This window comes from Zalophus californianus, chromosome 6 (genome assembly GCF_009762305.2).
Source record: "Zalophus californianus isolate mZalCal1 chromosome 6, mZalCal1.pri.v2, whole genome shotgun sequence".
Lineage (NCBI taxonomy): Eukaryota > Metazoa > Chordata > Mammalia > Carnivora > Otariidae > Zalophus > Zalophus californianus.
In genome coordinates, this window is record NC_045600.1 from 43,436,268 (window position 1) to 43,457,963 (window position 21,696).

Sequence of the window (21,696 nt, forward strand, 5' to 3'; positions counted from 1 at the left end):
GATCTTTTTAATATTAGATATTTCTGCCTTGTAATGCATGAAAAGCCTTACCTGTTCAGAAACAAGAGTTTGTAGCTTCTGAACTTCTAACTGTAATGCTTTGTTTTGGTCATTTAGAATCTGAAAAAAGAAATCTCAATTTACTGTTTTATTAAGAAAAGATAACAAAGCAATCATTTGAATAGGTTAAAAAAAAAAATTCCCCCAATTCAAACCCATATTATCCCTTTAAGTATTCTTAAAGTGACAGGTGAATTATATACTGATATAACAATGCTAATCTCATGTGGTTTCACTTTTCATTTTCAGTGAATATATTTCCAAAATATAGAAATACAGTACTAGTATAAACTACATGTACAATGACCTCTAAAACAAGTTTTGACTAAGCCCCCCAATTCAGTCATGTGCTTTATCCCAAAATAGTGTTTCACGTGTATTTCAAAGAACTGAAACCACTTGTGCCAATGAATTCTGGGAAATTCTGTTTTCTTAAGTGAATATTTACAGGATTCTTATTAAATAAAAGCAAAAAAAAGAAGAAGAAGAAGAAGAATGCAAATCTCATACACATGAGAAGATGCACCCCAGCAATAACACTGCTTTCCAATACTCAGGCTGAGCAGCCGTGACCAGAAGCTAGCACTGCACCGACAATGGAGGCAGTTAAAACCATCACAAACTACCAACTGGAAACTACAGCAGAGCAAAGACTGAAGCAAAACAAGTATCAAAATTCTATTATAAGAACAGATAAGATAATCTAGGCAAAAAGTTTATGATAACATTCACTGTCTGTATAAGCCCCAAATAAACGATAGAAACATTGCTTCAGGGTGATTTCATATAAAAAACTAGTATTTCTAGACTCATTTCAACTGAAAACTATAGAAGGTTGTTCTAAGCTCAGTTGACAAGCTTAATCACAAACCTTAAAGTCTTCCATTTTGTTTGAAATTTCACACTGTAGCTGTTCTTCAAGCAATCTTATTTGATCATCCTTAACATGAATACTATGAGAAAAAAAATCAATTAAAACAATTCATATTCAAAGGTTTACACAAATTATATGCACAACTATCAGTTATGAGTACCAATAACTTCTGCAATTATACCTGAATATAAATGTACAAATGGCTCCATGTACAGCAATGCTTTACTCACCTTTTTTGCATCTTTTCCAGTTCATGTGCAGCAGCAGCCTGTGTTTGGAATGGGATGAGAATTAAACCATTCCTTAGGAAGCACTCCAAACTATTCTTTCCCTTATTTTTATATACCGAAAAGCTGTATTTCCATATATTTGAAGTAAAAGTTAAAGCAATATCTACACATTTCCGTAATACATTTTGCTGTCCAATAATTTGGACTTCTCACTGGTCAAATTTTATCCAAATAAAAGTATATCCTTTTTTGATTAAATAGCAGAAGGCTAAAACAAATCAGCACATTAACAATGTTTTCATGGATTCTTCTGAGATCTTAAATGTGATCAATTCATTTGATCAAACATGAGTTTCAACATGAAAGTAGTACCATGTAGGTGGGTTTTGAGTGTTATGGTGAAATAGAAGAGGCTTTCAACAATATGCCATGCAGCCAAACACAAGTAACCATTATATTTACTATGTATATGAATGAAATTAGGGCTTGCAATAGTAAGTATAGACAAGGTCAAATTCTGAAAGTAAATGCTCAACAGCAATAAAGATCTACCTGTTCATTTGCCAGGGCCTGTAACTTTTGCACTTCGGCTTTTAATAAGAAATTCATATTCTGTATATCCTAGAATAAGAAGGAAATATTAAAAATATTTAATATAACTGACTTTAAAATTGGTAAAGCATCTCTTCTACCTAAGTAAAGGTCTCAAAGCGAAGGCCTCAAATCACAATTTCTTAAATAGGAAAAGGAAATCATCAATTCCTGTTATTTAACATATTTCCCAAATTACTGTGAATGACATCATGTGAGAAAAGCCCTCTGAACTTCTCTTCTTGGAAGGCTAAAGAGGATTTTATAGTTTAATAAAGAGTAGACACTTTTCAAATGACTTTAGAGTATTTTCCATTCTTCATAGATGGTCATACTGATTACCACATTAGGGTAATTCAAAGCTTATAAAATACTGTTGCCATTTATCAGGATTACTGTACCTTAAGTTCCTCCTCTTTACTTGTTAAGTGATCATGTTCATTTGCTAAAGAATCTTCAGTCTGTTTTATCTGCTTATCCTTTTCAGCAATCCTTTAACAGGAAATACATTTTTACATATAAACATTTTGAAGTCAAGTCACAAATCAAAGGATTAAAAGCCTTAAATATGCTCATGCTTAAGTAGTTTCTCATGCATCTGCACCCTCCATTTCTGTAGCTCCTTTCAGTTTAGTAATATCTATCACATACATTACTACAACTCCCTAAGATACATACCCCTTTTTTAAAACTTGAGGTAAAAAGAAGTAATTATTTTAAGCTCACAAACCTGGTAATGCCAAAGCCAGATTTTAGGTCTTCTGAACTCAAGTGAGCCCTGTCTATGCAAATTAAAAAATATACTAAAAACAGAACCTTGTTTTGGGTATACCACCATACAGTTAAAATACAAAGTAGGTAAAACTACTTACTAGGCACAAAAACTAACTTACTTCCATTAATCTCAAACTACAATTCTCTCTTCCACTACTAAACCCCAAATACAAAAAGGTTCCCCAACTCTTTTTATGATGAAGACATAAAAACACAAAATGTGCAATGTTTAGGAACTCAACTCACTGAGGGAGGGAGGAGAGCAAAAGTTGCTCCAGATCTAGTTAAGAGTATTTTCTGAACAAGTCAGAATATAAAGTAAATCATAAGTGTTGATGGAACAGGTATCATTTAGTGGTGACTAAGCAATTACAAGAGAAGTGTAGAAAGGCAGGCTTACACTTTATGTAACTCTTCTGCTAGAACTGAAGCGGAGGTCTAAGAAAGAAAAACAGTGTCAACATAAAAGCATTTAAGAAAAAGTCTAAAAGTTGTACAATAATCAAACAGAGCTTTAAAAATTAAATTAATGTATAAAAAATTGTTAAGGCAGTATTTGGCCCATGATGACTGTTCAGTAAATAGTAGCTATTATTCTGAAAGCAACTTTGATCACCAACAACCAGTATTAGGGAATTACATAGCATAAGACAGTTCAAATGAAAACAAATCGCCAGGCCTGGAAATTATACAACTAACAAGTACCAAATATACAGGAAAAACACCTACAAAGGCCATGTTTCATCTTTATCTTAGGAACAACTTCCAATAATAAAATCATACAGTTCATGGGTACAATAAAACAATTAAGTCATTTGGTAATAACCATGCTCATCTTTACTTTTCAAAAACATACTTATAGCATTCTCTAAGTATTTAATTCCTGGTAAATTTTCTAGAGCTACCTTCTCAGCTAACTTAAGATTTCAATTCACTTTGGAGTTGATCATATATATATGTACACTGACATACAAACATCCTCTTCTATAGTAAAAAGTTCTTACACAATTCATTTTAGACTATAGTTTCTACAAAGAAAACATACTAGAAAAAAATATGTGCAATCTCATAGTTTTGGGAGTTTGAAATTGCCTGAACCTTAAAAACAAGTTAATGTTAAAATTACTTTTTAACATAGAAAAAGCTGGTACTTTTTCTACAATTTTTAGAATTTTAAAGTTGAGGAGCTGAAATTGAAACAAACAGTATGTATATCACAGAAATAAGTACTTACAAGGTTTTTTTCTTTCTTAATGTTGTATTATAGATATATACACTTTAGACTATATCTATGTTGCACAGCAATATTGCCAAAGAATAACAGGTCTAACAATACAACTTGAAAACTCTGGAAGGTGCCCCACTCACTGAACAGAAGTTTTAAAATGATCTTTTTGCCTACATAATCTGAGATTATGTATTAACATATAGTATTACATTATTAACATACTGCTACCACCTGAGTGTATATAAAGTTTTCCCTTATGGTTAGTCAGTATTTAGTAAGCATTTTTAATATATAAACCACTATTCCTAACACCATTTGGCCAATTTCTTCTGTTCTGTGTCAAGATTATGCACATTTCTTCCTTCTATGGTAGAAACTCGCCATTAGTTGGATTTGGATTTTTTTCTTGGTGTTTTCCCACAGCACTATACATAATTATCAGAGTGCTCCGCTATCAGGATCATCACTGTTGATTCATGGACCAGTTTCCCAACTACTAATCCAGTGCTTGGCATTCAACAGGCATTCAGGTGATTAATTTAATGGCTAGGAATATTATATTATATTATGTTATATAATGTCATTATTAAATTATATATATTTTATATTATATTATTATAATATATATTAGAAATGACAAGCAATATGAAAGCACAATTACCTGGGCTGCTATCTGGGAATGGAATTGTTGAATTTGAGCTTTCAAAGCCTCGTTCTGCTCCAAAATATCCTTTCATAAGTAACAACCAAAAAGGAGGGGGGGGGGGGAAAGTGTGCTGTTAACAAATATACCAATGTACATGAACAAAATGAGGTACAAACTTCTGTTTATCTTTAAAAAGGCATTCTTAGATTCCAAAGCCATAATTTAAACAACAATGACTAGGGACTCTATTTTTAGAGTTGTTGTAGAAGGTAAAAATTAAGAGTAAGTTGTGTTGCCCCTAATCTAACACAAAGAATTTAAGACTGTGAGGACATCTTTAAGCACATATTCAAACACACCATATTGTGACAACTGCTCAAAAATTAAGTTATAATTATTCATCACCACTCCACAATTAAGATAAGGTAGACTACCCGCTCTCTTCTAGAGAGACACATCCAGCCACCGCCTGCTTTTATTTTTCAAAAAGGGAGAGAGAATTAGATACCTGAACTTGCATTTGTAAAGACTCTTCTTTGGTCACCCTTTTTTGCTCTGATTCCATTAACTGCATTAGTCTTTGCTCCAACTGTTGTTTTGATACCAAGGTATCTGTGAGCTTACTATGCAGACTCTGTACTTCATTTTCTTTGGCCACAAATTTGCTCTGTAAATCTGTAACAAAACATAGCATTTTACAAAGTTCTCTTCCTTTGCCTGGTTACTACCATTCATCTTTAGCACAGGCATTATCTCCTCCAGAAAAAAACTCCTTGAATCTCTCCTCTTCTTCCCCTCCTGCACATGGCTCCCCTGTGTATTCTAGGCTTACCTTTATCATAGAACCTGCCACACTGTACTAATTCTTCTCTTCGCCCAGGAAGTAAGCTTTCTGAAAACAGAATTGCCTCTTCTCTATATCCAGAGCAGTGTCCAAGGCTTGGTACACAGTACATACTCAAAAATGTGTTAAGTGAATGGTACATGGATGTTTAAAACTATTGTATCATTTCTTGAAAGCATTCTTTATTTCCCCAAAGACACTTTAGTGAGTTATCGAGTGAATCTCTTATAAATTCCCTATACTTTCCTACTTGGAAAACAGAGAAAGATGCTGATGGCTGACAAATGTCCTGGTGTAGAATGAAGTACAACTTTTCTGTCTGCTTCTCTTCTTACCAATGACCCCAAAACAACAAAGAAAATGAGAAACAAACACAAACTATCTTTGATGCAATCAGAAACTAACTCCAAATCCAGAAATTAAGATAAAATGAACGGAGAGATAGATAATCACTAACTTGGAAGGGGAAGGTGTTCAGGAAATCTGGAAAGGCTCAGGAAATGGAGATACTAGGTATCATGAGAGCTACCTCTTGGCTCCATAAAACAAACAAGTCCACCACTAACACCACCACCACCAAGGAAGAGAGGCAAATATAGGGAAAAGGAGAAAATGTGTGTGTGTGCATATTTTAAGATGTTACTGCCATAACAAGACACTAATAACAGAATGAAACCCAACTCAAAAAAGAACTCCTTATAATTAAACATAATGGTCATATCCAGGGTTAAAACTCAGAAGAGCATAATTATTTCTTTACCAGCAATAGTGAAAGTTAAAACACTGAATTAATGCCTTCAAACTTCTGTGGGAAAAATTATTTATAACCTAGAACTCTCCATCCAGCCAAACTACCAATCAAGCATGAAGGTAGAAAAAATAAAAACATTTTCAGATATGCAAAGCCTTAACCAATGTACTTAAAGGCATACTCTCATGGGACTAAAAGATATGTGACTAAATGAGGGAGGAAAGCAAGAAAGATGGTGGTAACACGGTATCCAGAACACTGGTAGTCTCAGGAAGACAGCTATGGAGCCAACCTAGAAAATACACAAGTCCTGAAACAGGAAGACAGAAGACTCCAGAAAGAAAAACTGAAAAGATTCTCCATTACCTCATATGTTGAGAGGTGGGCAGAGGAGAGAGGGTAAGAGTTTAACCACAGGTAAAATTTTAAATCATAAAATAAGGATCAAACAACTTAAAAACATAAAGCAGTAATTAGCTCAAGAAATTAAACAACATTGTTCATGAGAAGAACTGCAGTTTTAATATTTCTCTTGGCTCAGGACTGAGTTTCACTGTCATAATGATGTCAACAACGAATACTGACATGATCAAGAAGTATGCGTAACCATATTGGTAGAATGAGGGGAAGGTGGGAGGAATGGTGTGGGAGTTAAGACCTCATTTCCTGAAATAAAAGTCAACAGATACCTATTAAGAGATAGCAATATGTGTACAAATAGTATGTGTATTTAGAAATATGATGGAGAATACCAAAAGCAAAATGACTGCTTCTGTTGAGAGTGAGGTTTTATGGTTTACAGTTACATAGTTTATAGAGAAATATAGTTTATAGCTCAATTCTTTTGTCAAAATTCTTATGTGCTTCATTGATGAAATAAAAAATGTAACTTTAAAAAATAAGCTAATGTATCTTAACATAGACATAAACTTTATGTATAAAGAAAAAGACCTTTAAGTATCTTGGGTATATTTAAATATGGAACCAAAAGGAAATACAGGACTGGAGGGATGGCAGGCATGGGGAATCAGAGGGAACCAAGGGTCTAAAAAGCCAAAATTTTATGATCTATCCTGTTTGGAACTATAATTTACTACACTGACTCTTACAGAGAAAAGGAGTAATGGAGACAAATAATACATACAATACAAGCTCCATTATCTCCCAGATGGATTCATCAAATTAAGTATAAGTAATGAAACTTAGCATTTAAGTAGACTGTTTTAAGTCAACTATTTGAAATGGTATCACTCTTACTTTCTCTTCACAATACAGAAAGTGAGTCCTCCCTTACAAACAAAAAATAAAGAGGTAATCAAGGAACCAGAGGAAATAACTACAGAAATGAAACACACAAACTAGGTTCCTATTACCCTATTATAAACTATAATTTTATCTGGAACTTAATGCTTCAGGATAAAGCTAGTAGAGAATTTATTTTAGAAATTCTAAGAAATCTTAAAAAAATAAAGGTACTCCGAAAGTGCAAAAGCTATTTTTATTGGCCTAAACAAAAAGGTCAAATCATACTTTCTTCATATATAGAGAGGGGAGAAAATTTAACCCAGGACTATATACTAAATTTACATGAATACCTCTCCCCTTACCCTGCTGTGCTGCCTCATGCTCTGCTGTTCTCTTCCTGATATAGCTCTGGACTTCTTCCCACCTTCTCTCTGCTTCTTGTAGTTGAACCTGGAAAAGGTTAAGTCAGCACAATCACAGGATTTCAGGGAAAAAAAAAAAAAAAGGGCATCCTCTTTACTCTTGTCATAAAACTGCTTATTCCAACAGCCTCCTACATTAATAAAATATGCATATATGCCCAGACTTATACAAAGATATCAGCCACAGTCATTCTACCCTCCAAAATGCAGGATTTACAAAAACCAAGTATTTGTGCAGGTAGATCACTATAGCTACTACTATGTATATATCTGACCTATTTAGTTATGATCTGTTTTCCATTTTTATTTTCTTCAGCTGATAGGCTTTCAAAAGACAGGATGGTATCTTTACTGCTAAATCCCAGTAGGAACCTAAAATTCAAATTTTGAGATAGAGCACAACACTTCAATGATGACTATGGTCTTTAGTATAATTTATCTGTTTATCCATATCCATATGGAACTTCCATATTTCTAAGTGCCAGCAATAAACACACCAGCAAGATAAATTTTGAATAAAAGGACAATTATATCAATCTCCCACAGGGACCCATAAAAACTTCAAGGAAACAAATTACACTATTTTCCACATTCAATTATTCTCAAAGTCCTTTTAATCCCTTCTCCTTTTAATCCCTACCACTCTGGAAGTGGTATTAGGTATGATTCTACCAATGACCCAGGAAGGAATCTAATACACTGGACTTACACAAATTGAACTATATGTTCAATAAATCCTCTCCCCAGGAAAAGGAGAAAAGGACAATTCTATTCACCATTCTACTCAATGTGCATATGCTATAAGGTACAAAAGAAACAAATCTATTCCTCTGTAGCCTGAGCAATCCCATGCATCACTTCTCAGCAGGAGCTTCTCACGGTACTAAGTACCATTCTGGTATCTACAGAAACTGATTTTTTTTAATATTATGGCTCAAGTGAAAACAACTGGAGCATTTCCTGGTCTTGTGCTAAAGCAAAGGAAAATCATCTATTCCAATGCTGGAAGAAAAATATGCTCTACTGAACTTACTAAAAAATCCAAGTTATGGATGATTAATAATATTAAAGGTAATTTTTACCACTTGATTTTTGCCTCATGCACGTGAACCCTAACCGCCCAAAGAAGAAATTCTGTTTGTATCTGTCAATCAGCAAATTTCATTTTTCCTATCTTCAGTCTTTAACTTCAGACTCAAGCCTATATTCAATTCTCTCATTACTGCACATGCTTCTACACAGGCAGAACACTTAGACTACAGATTCCTTTAAGCCTCAAACTACATTTCTCAAACCTACATACATATTTAGGTCCCTGAATTGAATATCTACGTTATTTATGAAATGATAAATAAAGATGGGAATAGATCACCTTCAACTGAGTAACTGCTTGTTCAGCATTCTTCTTTTGGACTTCCTCTTGCTGTAGCTTTCCTGTTTTCTCGGTTAGCTCATTAACCAACCTAGCATAATCCTGGCGTAGTTTATTTAGTTCAGCAGACTGCCTGAAAACAGTAACTGGATTAGGAACCTTCTATTATTACAAACACATAAAAAGAACAAAACATATTTGATATTTGTTTTTCTGAGCAATTCCACTTACAGCCAAGCGAAAAAAAAAGTTTTAAGTGACTACTAATAATGAAGTATGGTTGACTATAATCTCTGAATCATTTTGGTAACAATTACACAAATTCTAAAATCACCATAATCAAGAAAAATGGATGGCCACACACTCATGAGCAAAGGTCAACAGTGTCACGCTCAAACTGGTGTTCTGAAAATCTATTAAAATCAGTCAGAGCGTTTATTCTTGTAAGCATGCGACTAACACTTCTCTAAGGCAGTTTCTCAAAGGAAAGCCCAGAGTCAATTTCATCACTATCACAAGGAATATGTATTAATATGCAGATTCCTGGGTTCCACCTCAGAGCCACTGAATCATAATCTTTTATGGGTAGGACTCAAGAATATGCTTTTTTTAATGAACATGCCAGATGCCCTTCAGAATAATGAAGTTAAGAGCTACTGTTAAAGGGGATAGATGTTTTAAAACTTAAATATTCAGTTTCATCGATGTGTAGACAATGTTGCACTGCTGGCACTAGTATTTATCACAGAGTTTAGCTGAAGAGTTCTTCACATAGCAAGAAAATTGTTTTTTAGAAACAAATGTAAAACACAGAAGTCTAACCAATCATTATCAAACACCATTTTGATGGTCCAAGAAAATATTCCACCATTCAATGAAAATATTCTGCCATTCAATTGAAAATAAAGCATTTGGAAACATACTTGTTTTCTAGCTGGTTTGTAGTGTTGCTGACAGCATCTCTCAGTATGCCATTCTCCTGCTTCAAGTGAGCTATCTCTGCCTCCATCTGCTCACGAACTTGCTGGAACTAAAAGTATTTTACAAACATAAGATTTTTAGAAACAAAGACTGCCAAAACGAACTTAAAAGAAACTTTATTATAATGAGAATGTAAAAAGAATGAAAAGAATGAAGTTTGGACCATCTTTCTCAAATAAATATAAACAAATTTAAAGGATGAATTACATTTTGATTGTGGTGAATGCAAAGTAAATACAAGCTGCCACAACATTCAAGAATGCAAGTAGATACTAGCTGCTATGATACTGGAAAGGTAAAATAAATACAAACAGAAATGCTGTTTTAGAAATAAAAGAAATTCTTTCCTATCCAACAGACTCCTATAGAATAACCCTATCTTGATCCTGTACCAATTTCATGTCAGCAGTTTTCAATGAAAGATTTTAGTAATCAAAAGTTTAAAAACTGAAAATATGTTTAACACATTTATATTAAGTTACAAATTGAACTATAACCAAATAGATGGCAAATACATCACGCAAAAACCTACTCACTAAAATATTCTGGCCTTTTATTTCTTATCTCAGAATTACAGAACCAAGAGAAAGAATACTGAATCTCATATTCCCATAAGGATAGGTCTTATTTTAGAATGTGAAATAAGCTTAATAATTTTAAGGAAACCTATTCAATTGAGAGAAATTAAAGTATATATATCTATTTTTCAGAGAACAAATCACATAGAACCTATATCCTGGCTTCTATAAAAGAAAAAGAAAAAATAAATCACTTTCCACCCTCAATAAGAGTACTACAAATACTTGACTAATTTCCAAATTAACAGTAAGAAGCAATTAAGGAAAAGAAAAAAAAATCACTTGAGACTAGGAAAATCAGTTCTTCAATAATCCATTTATTAATGGGAAAAAATATATCAAATGGCTGGGGGTTGGAAAGATAGAGGATTGGGTCAAATGAAAGCACAAAGCAGTGGAAACTGTAAGAACCTGACAACAGATTCATTCACTTCTTCTTTGCTATTAGTGTTTTTCTGTGGAAAACACTGGGACTTTGATAGCAGTGAAGAAGAATTTAAAATTTTTCAGCATGAGACTAGCAATGTGATCAAAATAATATCTTAGAAACAAATATCTGATACTATTAACATGGTAGAATGGAAATGAGAGACTGAAAAACCACTATAATTATGCCAGTATGAAATAATAAACTAAGGTGATGTCTAAGAACTGAAAGCAAGAATACCCTGAAATAAAATATCTTAAAAGATTTCAGAAAAAAACTGTAAACTGAGCAAGAGAGAGAAGGCAAAGGATTCAAGCAAAAGGATAATAATGCCTCAGATGTAGGAAAATAAGAACTTAATCAAAAGCAAGAGTTTGATTTTAGAATATGTTAAATTCGAGGTGATGACGAGAGCTTCCAAATTAAAGCATCAGCTAGCAATGGAAATAATTCAAAAAATCACTGGCCCAGGAAGACATGAACAGACATTTTTCCAAAGAAGACATCCAAATGGCCAAAAGACACATGAAAAAGTGCTCAACATCACTTGGCATCACGGAAATCCAAACCAACCCCAATAAGATACCACCTCACACCAGTCAGAATGGCTAAAAGTAACAAGTCAGGAAACGACAGATGTTGGCAAGGATGTGGAGAAAGGTGAACCCTCCTACACTGTTGGTGGGAATGAAGCTGGTGCAGCCACTCTGGAAAACAGTATGGAGGTTCCTCAAAAAGTTGAAAATAGAGCTACCCTACGGCCCAGCAATTGCACTACTGAGTATTTACGCCAAAGATACAAATGTAGTGATCTAAAGGAGTACGTGAACCCCAATGTTTATAACAGCAATGTCCACAATAGCCAAACTATGGAAAGAGCATAGATGTCCATCAACAGATGAATGGATAAAGAAGAGGTGGTGTATATATACAATGGAATATTATGCAGCCATCAAAAAAAGGAACTCTTGCCATTTGCAACGATGTGGATGGAACTAAAGGGTATTATGCTAAGCGAAATAAGTCAATCAGAGGAAGACAAGCATCCTATGATCTCACTGATGAGGAATTCTTAATCTTAGGAAACAAACTGAGGTTGCTGGAGTGGTGGGGGGTGGGAGGGACGGGGTGGCTGGGTGATAGACTTTGGGGAGGGTATGTGCTATGGTGAGCGCTGTGAATTGTGCAAGACTGTTGAATCACAGATCTGTACCTCTGAAACAAATAATATATGTTTTAAAAAAAAAAAAAACAAGATAGTAGGAAGGGAAAAATGAAGAGGGGAAATGGGAGAGGGAGACAAACCATGAGAGACTACGGACTCTGAGGAACAAACTGAGGGTTTTAGAGGGGAGGGGCTGGGGGAATGGGTTAGCCCAGTGATGGGTACTAAGGAGGGCACGTACTAAAATGGAGCACTGGGTGTTATATGCAAACAAGGACTGATGGAACACTACATCAAAAACTAAGGATGTAACAGCTTGGGAGCAAGATGGCGAAGGAGCCGGAGACCTGGATTTCGTCTGGTCTCAGGAATTCAGCTGAATAGGGATCAAACCATTCTGAACACCTAGGAACTCAACAGGAGATCTAAGAAAAGAATTAGCAACAACTCTCTGAACAGAAAAGCGACCACTTACTGGAAGGTAGGACGTGCAGAGAAGTGAACCCGAGGCGATATTCAGGAGGACAGAAGGCGGGGGAGGGAGCCTCCGTCGGCCGCTTCTGGCAAGTGATAGAGGCATGGAGCACAAAATCAGAACTTTTAGTAAGTCGGCTCTGCTGAGGGATGTCGCTCCAGTGGCTAAGCAGGGGGTGGAACCCTCGCGGGACAGTGTGGTCTCAGGACCCTCGGGGTCACAGAGAGACTGGGGGTGCCTGAGTGCGGCAGAGCTCCCAGGTATTGGAGCGGGGAAGCCGGCTGCAGAGACGGAGCCAAGGCGCGGGCTCTCAGCTCGGGGTTGCCATAAACTGTGATCCGCGGCCCAGTCGGGCCACTGCTCCTCCAGCAGGGACCCAACAAGCGGCAGATCCAGGGAGACTCCCCTTCCTCCCTGGAGAGGAGCAGCGCGGGAGCGCATCGCAGGGATCTGCTGTGTTTGGAGACTCCACACAGGGTCGGGTGCCAGAGATATAAACACTCGGTCAGAGGCCGGGTGAGCACAGAGTGTGGAAGGAGACCGGGGAGACGGGAGTGACTGTTTTTCTCTGGGGGCGCACTGAGGAGCAGGGCCCCGAGTTCTCAGCTCCTCCGGGCGGAGATTGGGAGGCCGCCATTTTCACTCTGGTCCTCCAAAGCTGTACCAAGAGCTTGCAGGGAACAAAAGCTCCTGAGAGCAAACCCGAGCAGCTTGCTTAGCCCTGACAGACAAGGGCGGGGCAATTCTGCCTCCGGCAAAGAAATTTGGGAACCGGCAACAGGCCCCTGCCCCAGAAGATCAGCACGAACAGCCATCCAAGACCAAGTTTACCGATCAAGGAGAACGGGAGAACTCCAGCGCTAGGGGAATACTCCACATAAAATTCATGGCTTTTTTACCATGATTCATTACTTTTTCAAAGTTAATTTTTTTTTAACTTTTTTTTTTGAATTTTTCTTTTTCCCTTTTTCAACCAACATCTTATCAATCCCTTTTTTAAAAAAAACATTTTTTATTTTTCATTTTTAGAGTCATATTTTATCCCTTCATAGTAGTTACCCTTATTTTTGGCAGATATATATATATAAGTTGTTCTCTCTTTAAAATTTTGAGATACAGTTTCTTCTAACAGATCAAAATATACCCTAAATCACTAGTGTATGGCTTTGTTCTAGTCTCCTGCCTGATCACATTCTCTCCCTTTTTTTTTCTTTTTCCTTTTAAAATCTTCTTCTTTCTTTTTAAAAACAACTTCTTATCTTATCAAGTCCTTTTATAAAATCTTTTATAATTTTCATCTTTACAGTCATCTGCCATCCCTTCATTGTATCAACCCTTATTTTGTACATATATAAGTCTTTCTTCCTTTAAAATTTTAGGAGGCACTTTCTTCTAACAGACCAAAATATACCCAAAATCTAGTGTGTGGCACTGATCTATGCACTAGCCTGATCATATTTGAACATATTCTGTTTTTGTTTTGTTCTGTTTTTGTTTGTTTTTATCTTTTTCTTTTTTTTTTTTTTTCTTTCTTACCCTTTCCTTTCCCCTGGTTTCAGGTCTTTTCTGATTTGTATAGAGTATATTTGCTGGGGACGTTTTTACCCTGTTAGCATTTTGTTCTCTCATTCATATCTATTCTCCTCTGGACAAAATGACAAGACGAAAGAAATCACCTCAGCAAAAAGAACAAGAGGTAGTACCCTCTGCCAGGTACCTACTCAATACGGACATTAGTGTGATGTTGGACCTAGAGTTCAGAATCATGACTTTAAAGATACTAGCTGGGCTTGAAAAAAGCGTGGAAGTTATTAGAGAAACCCTTTCTGGAGAAATAAAAGAACTAAAATCTAACCAAGTCGAAATCAAAAAGGCTATTAATGAGCTGCAACCAAAAATGGGGGCACTAACTGCTAGGATAAATGAGGCAGAAGAGAGAATCAGTGATACAGAAGACCAAATGATGGAAAATAAAGAGGCTGAGAAAGAGAGAGATAAACAACTACAGGATCACAAGGGCAGAATTCGAGAGATAAGCGATACCATAAGACGAAACAACATTAGAATAATTGGGGTCCCAGAAGAAGAAGAAAGGGAGAGGGGGCAGAAGGTATATTGGAGCAAATTATAGCAGAGAACTTCCCTAATGTGGGGAAGGAAACAGGCATCAAAATCCAGGAGGCACAGAGAACCCCTCTCAAAATCAATAAAAATAGGTCAACACCCCGACATCTCATAGTAAAACTTACGAGTCTCAGAGAAAAAGAGAAAATCCTGAAAGCAGCTCGGGAGAAGAGATATGTAACCTACAATGGTAGAAACATTAGACTGGCAACAGACCTATCCACACAGACCTGGCAGGCCAGAAAGGGCTGGCATGATATCTTCAGAGCACTAAACGAGAAAAATATGCAGCCAAGAATACTATATCCAGCTAGGCTGTCACTGAAAATAGAAGGAGAGATAAAAAGCTTCCACGACAAACAAAAACTAAAGGAATTTGCAAACACAAAACCAGCCCTCCAAGAAATATTGAAAGGGGTCCTCTAAGCAAAGAGAGAGCCTAAAAGCAGCATAGATCGAAAGGAAAACAGACAATATACAGTAACAGTCACCTTACAGGCAATACAATGGCACTAAATTCATATCTTTCAATAGTTACCCTGAATGTAAATGGGCTAAATGCCCCAATCAAAAGACACAGGCTATCAGATTGGATTAAAAAACAAGACCCATTAATATGCTGTCTGCAAGAGACTCATTTTAGACCCAAAGACACCCCCAGATTGAAAGTGGGGGGGTGGAAGACCATTTACCATGCTAATGGACACCAAAAGAAAGCTGGGGTGGCAATCCTTCTATCAGACAAATTAGATTTTAAAACAAAGACTGTAATAAGAGATGAGGAAGGACACTATATCCCACTTAAAGGGTCTATCCAACAAGAAGATCTAACAATTGTAAATATCTATGCCCCGAACATGGGAGCAGCCAATTATATAAGGCAATTAATAACAAAAGCAAAGAAACACATTGACAACAATACAGTAATAGTGGGGGACTTTAACACCCCCCTCACAGAAATGGACAGATCATCTAAGCAAAAGATCAACAAGGAAATAAAGACTTTAAATGACACACTGGACCAAATGGACTTCACAGACATATTCAGAACATTCCATCCCAAAGCAACGGAATACACATTCTTCTCTAGTGCCCATGAAACATTCTCCAGAATAGATCACATCCTAGGGTCACAAATCAGTTCTCAACCAGTACCAAAAGATTGGGATCATTCCCTGCATATTTTCAAACCACAATGCTTTGAAACTAGAACTCAATCCCAAGAGGAAAGTCGGAAAGAACTCAAATACATGGAGGCTAAAGAGCATCCTACTAAAGAATGAATGGGTCAACCAGGAAATTAAAGAAGAATTAAAAAAATTCATGGAAACCAATGAAAATGAAAACACAACTGTTCAAAATCTTTGGGATAGAGCAAAGGCAGTCCTGAGAGGAAAGTATATAGCAATACAAGCCTTTCTCAAGAAACAAGAAAGGTCTCAAATACACAACCTAACCCTACATGTAAAGAAGCTAGAGAAAGAACAGCAAATAAAGCCTAAACCCAGCAGGAGAAGAGACATAATTAAGAGGAGAAATCAATGAAATAGAAACCAAAAGAACAGTAGAACAGATCAACAAAACTAGAAGCTGGTTCTTTTGAAAGAATTAGCAAGATTGATAAACCCCTGGCCAGACTTATCCAAAAGAAAAGAGAAATGACCCAAATCAACAAAATCATGAATGAAAGAGCAGAGATCACAACCAACACCAAAGAAATACAAACAATTATAAGAACATATTATGAGCAACTCTATGCCACCAATTAGATAACCTGGAAGAAATGCGTGCATTGCTAGAGATGTATCAACTACCAAAATTGAACCAGGAAGAAATAGAAAACCTGAACAGACCTATAACCACTAAGGAAATTGAAGCAGTCATCAAAAATCTCCCAACAAACAAAAGCCCAGGGCCAGATGGCTTCCCAGGGGAATTCTACCAAACATTTAAAGAAGAATTAATACCTATTCTCCTGAAACTGTTCCAAAAACTAGAAATGGAAGGAAAACTTCCAAACTCATTTTATGAGGCCACCATTACCTTGATCCCCAAACCAGACAAAGACCCCATCAAAAAGGAGAATTACAGACCAATATCCTTGATGAACATGGATGCAAAAATTCTCACCAAAATACTAGCCAATAGGATCCAACAGTACATTAAAAGGATTATTCACCATGACCAAGTGGGATTTATCCCAGGCTGCAAGGTTGGTTCAACATCCGCAAATCAATCAACGTGATACAATTCATTAACAAAAGAAAGAACAAGAATCATATGATCCTCTCAACAGATGCAGAAAAAGCATCTGACAATCCGAAAACTCTTCAGAGTATAGGGATAGGAGGTACATACCTCAAGATCATAAAAGCCATCTATGAAAAACCCACAGCGAATATCATTCTCAATGGGGAAAAGCTGAGAGCTTTTCCCCTAAGGTCAGGAACGCGGCAGGGATGTCCACTATCACCACTGCTATTCAACATAGTATTAGAGGTCCTAGCCACAGCAATCAGACAACAAAAAGAAATCAAAGGCATCCAAATCGGAAAAGAGGAAGTCAAACTCTCACTCTTTGCAGATGATATGATACTGTATGTGGAAAACCCAAAAGACTCCACCCCAAAACTGCTAGAACTCATACAGAAATTCAGTAAAGTAGCAGGATATAAAATCAATGCACAGAAATCAGTGGCATTCCTATACACCAACAAGACAGAGGAGAGACAAATCAAGGAGTCGATCCCATTTACAACTGCACCCAAAACTATAAGATACCTAGGAATAAATCTAACCAAAGAGGCAAAGGATCTGTACTCAGAAAACTATAAAATACTCATGAAAGAAACTGAAGACACAAAGAAATGGAAAAACATTCCATGCTCATGGACTGGAAGAACAAACATTGTGAAGATGTCAATGCTACCTAGAGCAATCTACACATTCAATCCCCATCAAAATGCCATCCACTTTTTTCAAAGAAATGGAACAAATTATCCTAAAATTTGTATGGAACCAGAAGAGACCCCAAACAGCCAGAGGAATATTGAAAAAGAAAAGCAAAGCTGGTGGCATCACAATTCCGGACTTCCAGCTCTATTACAAAGCTGTCATCATCAAGACAGTATGGTACTGGCACAAAAACATACACATCGATCAATGGAACAGAATAGAGAGCCCAGAAATGGACCCTCAACTCTATGGTCAACTCATCTTTGACAAAGCAGGAAAGAATGTCCAATGGAAAAAAGACAGTCTCTTCAACACATGGTGTTGGGAAAATTGGACAGCGACATGCAGAAGAATGAAACGGGACCATTTCCTTACACCACACACAAAAATAGACTCCAAATGGTTGAAAGACCTAAACGTGAGACAGGAGTCCATCAAAATCCTAAAGGAGAACACAGGCAGCAACCTCTTCGACCTCAGCCGCAGCAACTTCTTCCTAGAAACATCGCCAAAGGCAAGGGAAGCAAGGGCAAAAATGAACTATTGGGATTTCATCAAAATAAAAAGCTTTTGCACAGCAAAAGAAACAGTCCACAAAACCAAAAGATAACTGACAGAATGGGAGAAAATATTTGCAAATGACGTATCAGATAAAGGGCTAGTATCCAAAATCTATAAAGAACTTATCAAACTCAACACCCAAAGAACAAATAATCCAATCAAGAAATGGGCAGAAGACATGAACAGACATTTTTCCAGAGAAGACATCCAAATGGCCAACAGACACATGAAAAAGTGCTCAACATCGCTCGGCATCAGGGAAATCCAAATCAAAACCTCAATGAGATACCACCTCACACCAGTCAGAATGGCTAAAATTAACAAGTCAGGAAACGACAGATGTTGGCGGGGATGCGGAGAAAGGGGAACCCTCCTACACTGTCGGTGGGAATGCAAGCTGGTGCAGCCACTCTGGAAAACAGTATGGAGGTTCCTCAAACAGTTGAAAATAGAGCTACCATACGATCCAGCAATTGCACTACTGGGTATTTACCACAAAGATACAAATGTAGGGATCCGAAGGGGTACGTGCACCCCAATGTTTATAGCAGCAATATCCACAATAGCCAAACTGTGGAAAGAGCCAAGATGTCCATCGACAGATGAATGGATAAAGAAGAAGTGGTATATATACACAATGGAATATATGCAGCCATCAAAAGGAATGAGATCTTGCCATTTGCAACGACGTGGATGGAACTGGAGGGTGTTATGCTGAGTGAAAGAAGTCAATCAGAGAAAGACATGTGTCATATGGCCTCACTGATATGAGGAATTCTTAATCTCAGGAAACAAACTTAGGGTTGCTGGAGTGGTGGGGGGGTGGGAGGGATGGAGTGGCTGGGTGATAGACATTGGGGAGGGTATGTGCTATCGTGAGCGCTGTGAATTCAACAAGACTGTTGAATCACAAATCTGTACCTCTGAAACAAATAATGCAATATATGTTAAGAAAAAAAAAAAAGAAGAAGATTGCAGGAGGGGAAGAATGAAGAGGAGTAAGTCGGAGGGGGAGACGAACCATGAGAGACGATGGACTCTGAAAAACAAACTGAGGGTTCTAGAGGGGAGGGGGATGGGGGATGGGTTAGCCTGGTGATGGGTATTAAAGAGGGCACATTCTGCGTGGAGCGCTGGGTGTTATGCACAAACAATGAATCATGGAACACTACATCAAAAACTAGTGATGTAATGTATGGTGATTAACATAACAATAAAAAATTTAAAAAAAACTAACAATGTAACATATGCTAACATAATAAAAAATAAAATAAAAACAAAAATCACTGGCCCAGAAAGCTCAAATAGGGGGAATATTAGACACCCACTAGGTAAGCCGTCCCAAACCATGTTCTTCAACAGCCTCTTCATCAATGATAAAAATGCTATTTCAATCTTAGAGAAAGAGAACCAACCAACCAACCACTGGTTCAGACTTAACTGGAATCATGAAAACAAGTAGTATGTAGAAAAGACAGTAAGAACTGAACCTTCTGAAACACTGAAAGAGAGGTAAAAGTAAGCCAAGAGACAGGTCACTTAGGCCAAAACCTTAGAAGTCAGCCTTCATTGTCAGCTCTCTCTTGCTCTCTCCTCCACTCCATCACCAACCCCCATCTACTAACTCTTCTGTATCACTCAAACTCAACCCCTCACTGTCAACATCTGATTTTAGGCCCTTGTTCTTGGACTTGGATTCCTGCAAAAGCCTTGCAATCATCTTGTTCCACTCTCCACACTGCTACCAGAGTAATAACTAAAAACACTAATCACACTGCTGAGTTGCTTAACTCCTTTAATGGCTCCCCAGTCTTCAGGTATATAAGGGCCTTTAAGACAGGGCCTCTATTTACATCTCTAGATCTTTTCCTCATTCTAGCCCTGAGTCCATAGGAGTGGACTCCTGTCTCACTGGGCAATCTCTATCAGAAACACCTGGGATGCACTCACTGAAAAGCTATATCCTGGGCCCCAAAATAGACCCACTGAACAATAATCACCTCTAGGGATGGGACTAAGGAATCACACCAAGTAATAACCCAGTACCCATTTCTTCACTCTTTTACCTGATAATGCCTAATTGTTTTAAAACATTCAACACAGCTCGCATATCATTTCTAACAAGACTTCCCTATAATCCTCATCTTCCCTACTCCCCAACCCAATGGTTCCAAAGCACCCACTGGTTACCTCTACAGTAATCCCCCCTTATCCACAGGTAGTAATACCTTGGAAGACCCCCAAGTAGATGCCTGAAACTGCAGAGTACTAAACCATGGGTATACTATGTCTTTTCCCTATACATACGTACATACATACATATCACAAAATTTAATTTATAAAATTAGACACAGTTAAGAGATTAATAACTAAAAATAGAATCTATAACAATATACTGTCATCAAAGTTACATGAAGGTGATTTCTCTCTCTAAATGTATTATACTGAATTCACCCTTCTTGTGATGATGCGAGATAATAAATGCCTATGCGATGAGATGGGAGGTAATGACATAGGCACTGTGACACAGTGTTAGGGTACTACTGACCTTCTGACAATATGTCAGAAGAATCATCTGCTTCCAGGCCACAGCTGACCATGGATAACTGAAACCACCGAAAGTGAAACGGGGATAAGGCAGGACTACTATATTGTAATGGAGTCTTTACTTGTCAGCTTCCAGGCTCTGCATCATCCCCCCCTCGAAAAGGTGCTTACTTACAGACAGGGAGCCAGTTTAGCCAATGTACCGTCGCCCAGCACACAGCCTTGCACATATTAGGCACTTAAAGTCTGCTAATTAATGAATGCAAAATTTCATTTTGTTTTCAAAAAATAAAAAGATACCTTCATCTGCATCTGCTGAGTCTCTTGATAACTAACATGGATTTTGTTTTGAAATACATTATGTTCCTTTTCTAATGTTCCAATCCGATCTTTCATCCTTGCTATAACCACGTTGCTTCTTTCTTTCTCTGACATCATTTCCTAGAAGAATAAACCAGAAAAAAAATTATGAAAACTTATTAAAAAAAAAGTACCATAAGATTATAATAAAAAAACATTTTTTAGCATCAGTAAAAATGATGTAAGACAATCATGAACTCTGAAATAAGTACATCCTTGAGGTCAAAGGTTTAAAAAAGAAATTGTCCCTGCATCTTACCTGCATCCACCTGCACCAATTACTTTCATAAACACTTTGCTGTTCTGTTTATTCTTATTCCAAATGCACTTTCTGGTCTGAGTTAAAGAGCTGAACCTAGAATAAATCCTACAGTCTAACTTGATTATAAGAAAGAATAGTTTTAAGGCAAAACAATTAGTTTTCTATTATTTGCAGGTACTAGCTCTCTTTTAGGGTTTAGAAAAGGCCTAAAAAAATAACCTAAC

The 21,696-nt window shown here is 36.9% G+C and overlaps 1 protein-coding gene across 9 annotated transcripts in view; it reads right to left on the reverse strand.

The window, feature by feature from the left end:
* Nucleotides 1–21,696, reverse strand: part of KTN1 (kinectin 1) — a 116,344-nt gene that overhangs the window by 43,198 nt on the left and 51,450 nt on the right. For all 9 annotated transcript variants that reach the window (XM_027569170.2, XM_027569166.2, XM_027569168.2 and 6 more), the window contains exons 7-18: nt 21,151–21,291; nt 9,961–10,067; nt 9,038–9,170; nt 7,606–7,693; nt 4,912–5,078; nt 4,419–4,487; nt 2,930–2,967; nt 2,157–2,247; nt 1,717–1,785; nt 1,165–1,202; nt 932–1,013; nt 52–120 (exon numbers count right to left, since the gene is read on the reverse strand). In XM_027569170.2, coding sequence (XP_027424971.1) covers nt 52–120; nt 932–1,013; nt 1,165–1,202; nt 1,717–1,785; nt 2,157–2,247; nt 2,930–2,967; nt 4,419–4,487; nt 4,912–5,078; nt 7,606–7,693; nt 9,038–9,170; nt 9,961–10,067; nt 21,151–21,291 — 1,092 coding nt within the window. The remainder of the gene's footprint in view (nt 1–51; nt 121–931; nt 1,014–1,164; nt 1,203–1,716; nt 1,786–2,156; nt 2,248–2,929; nt 2,968–4,418; nt 4,488–4,911; nt 5,079–7,605; nt 7,694–9,037; nt 9,171–9,960; nt 10,068–21,150; nt 21,292–21,696) is intronic.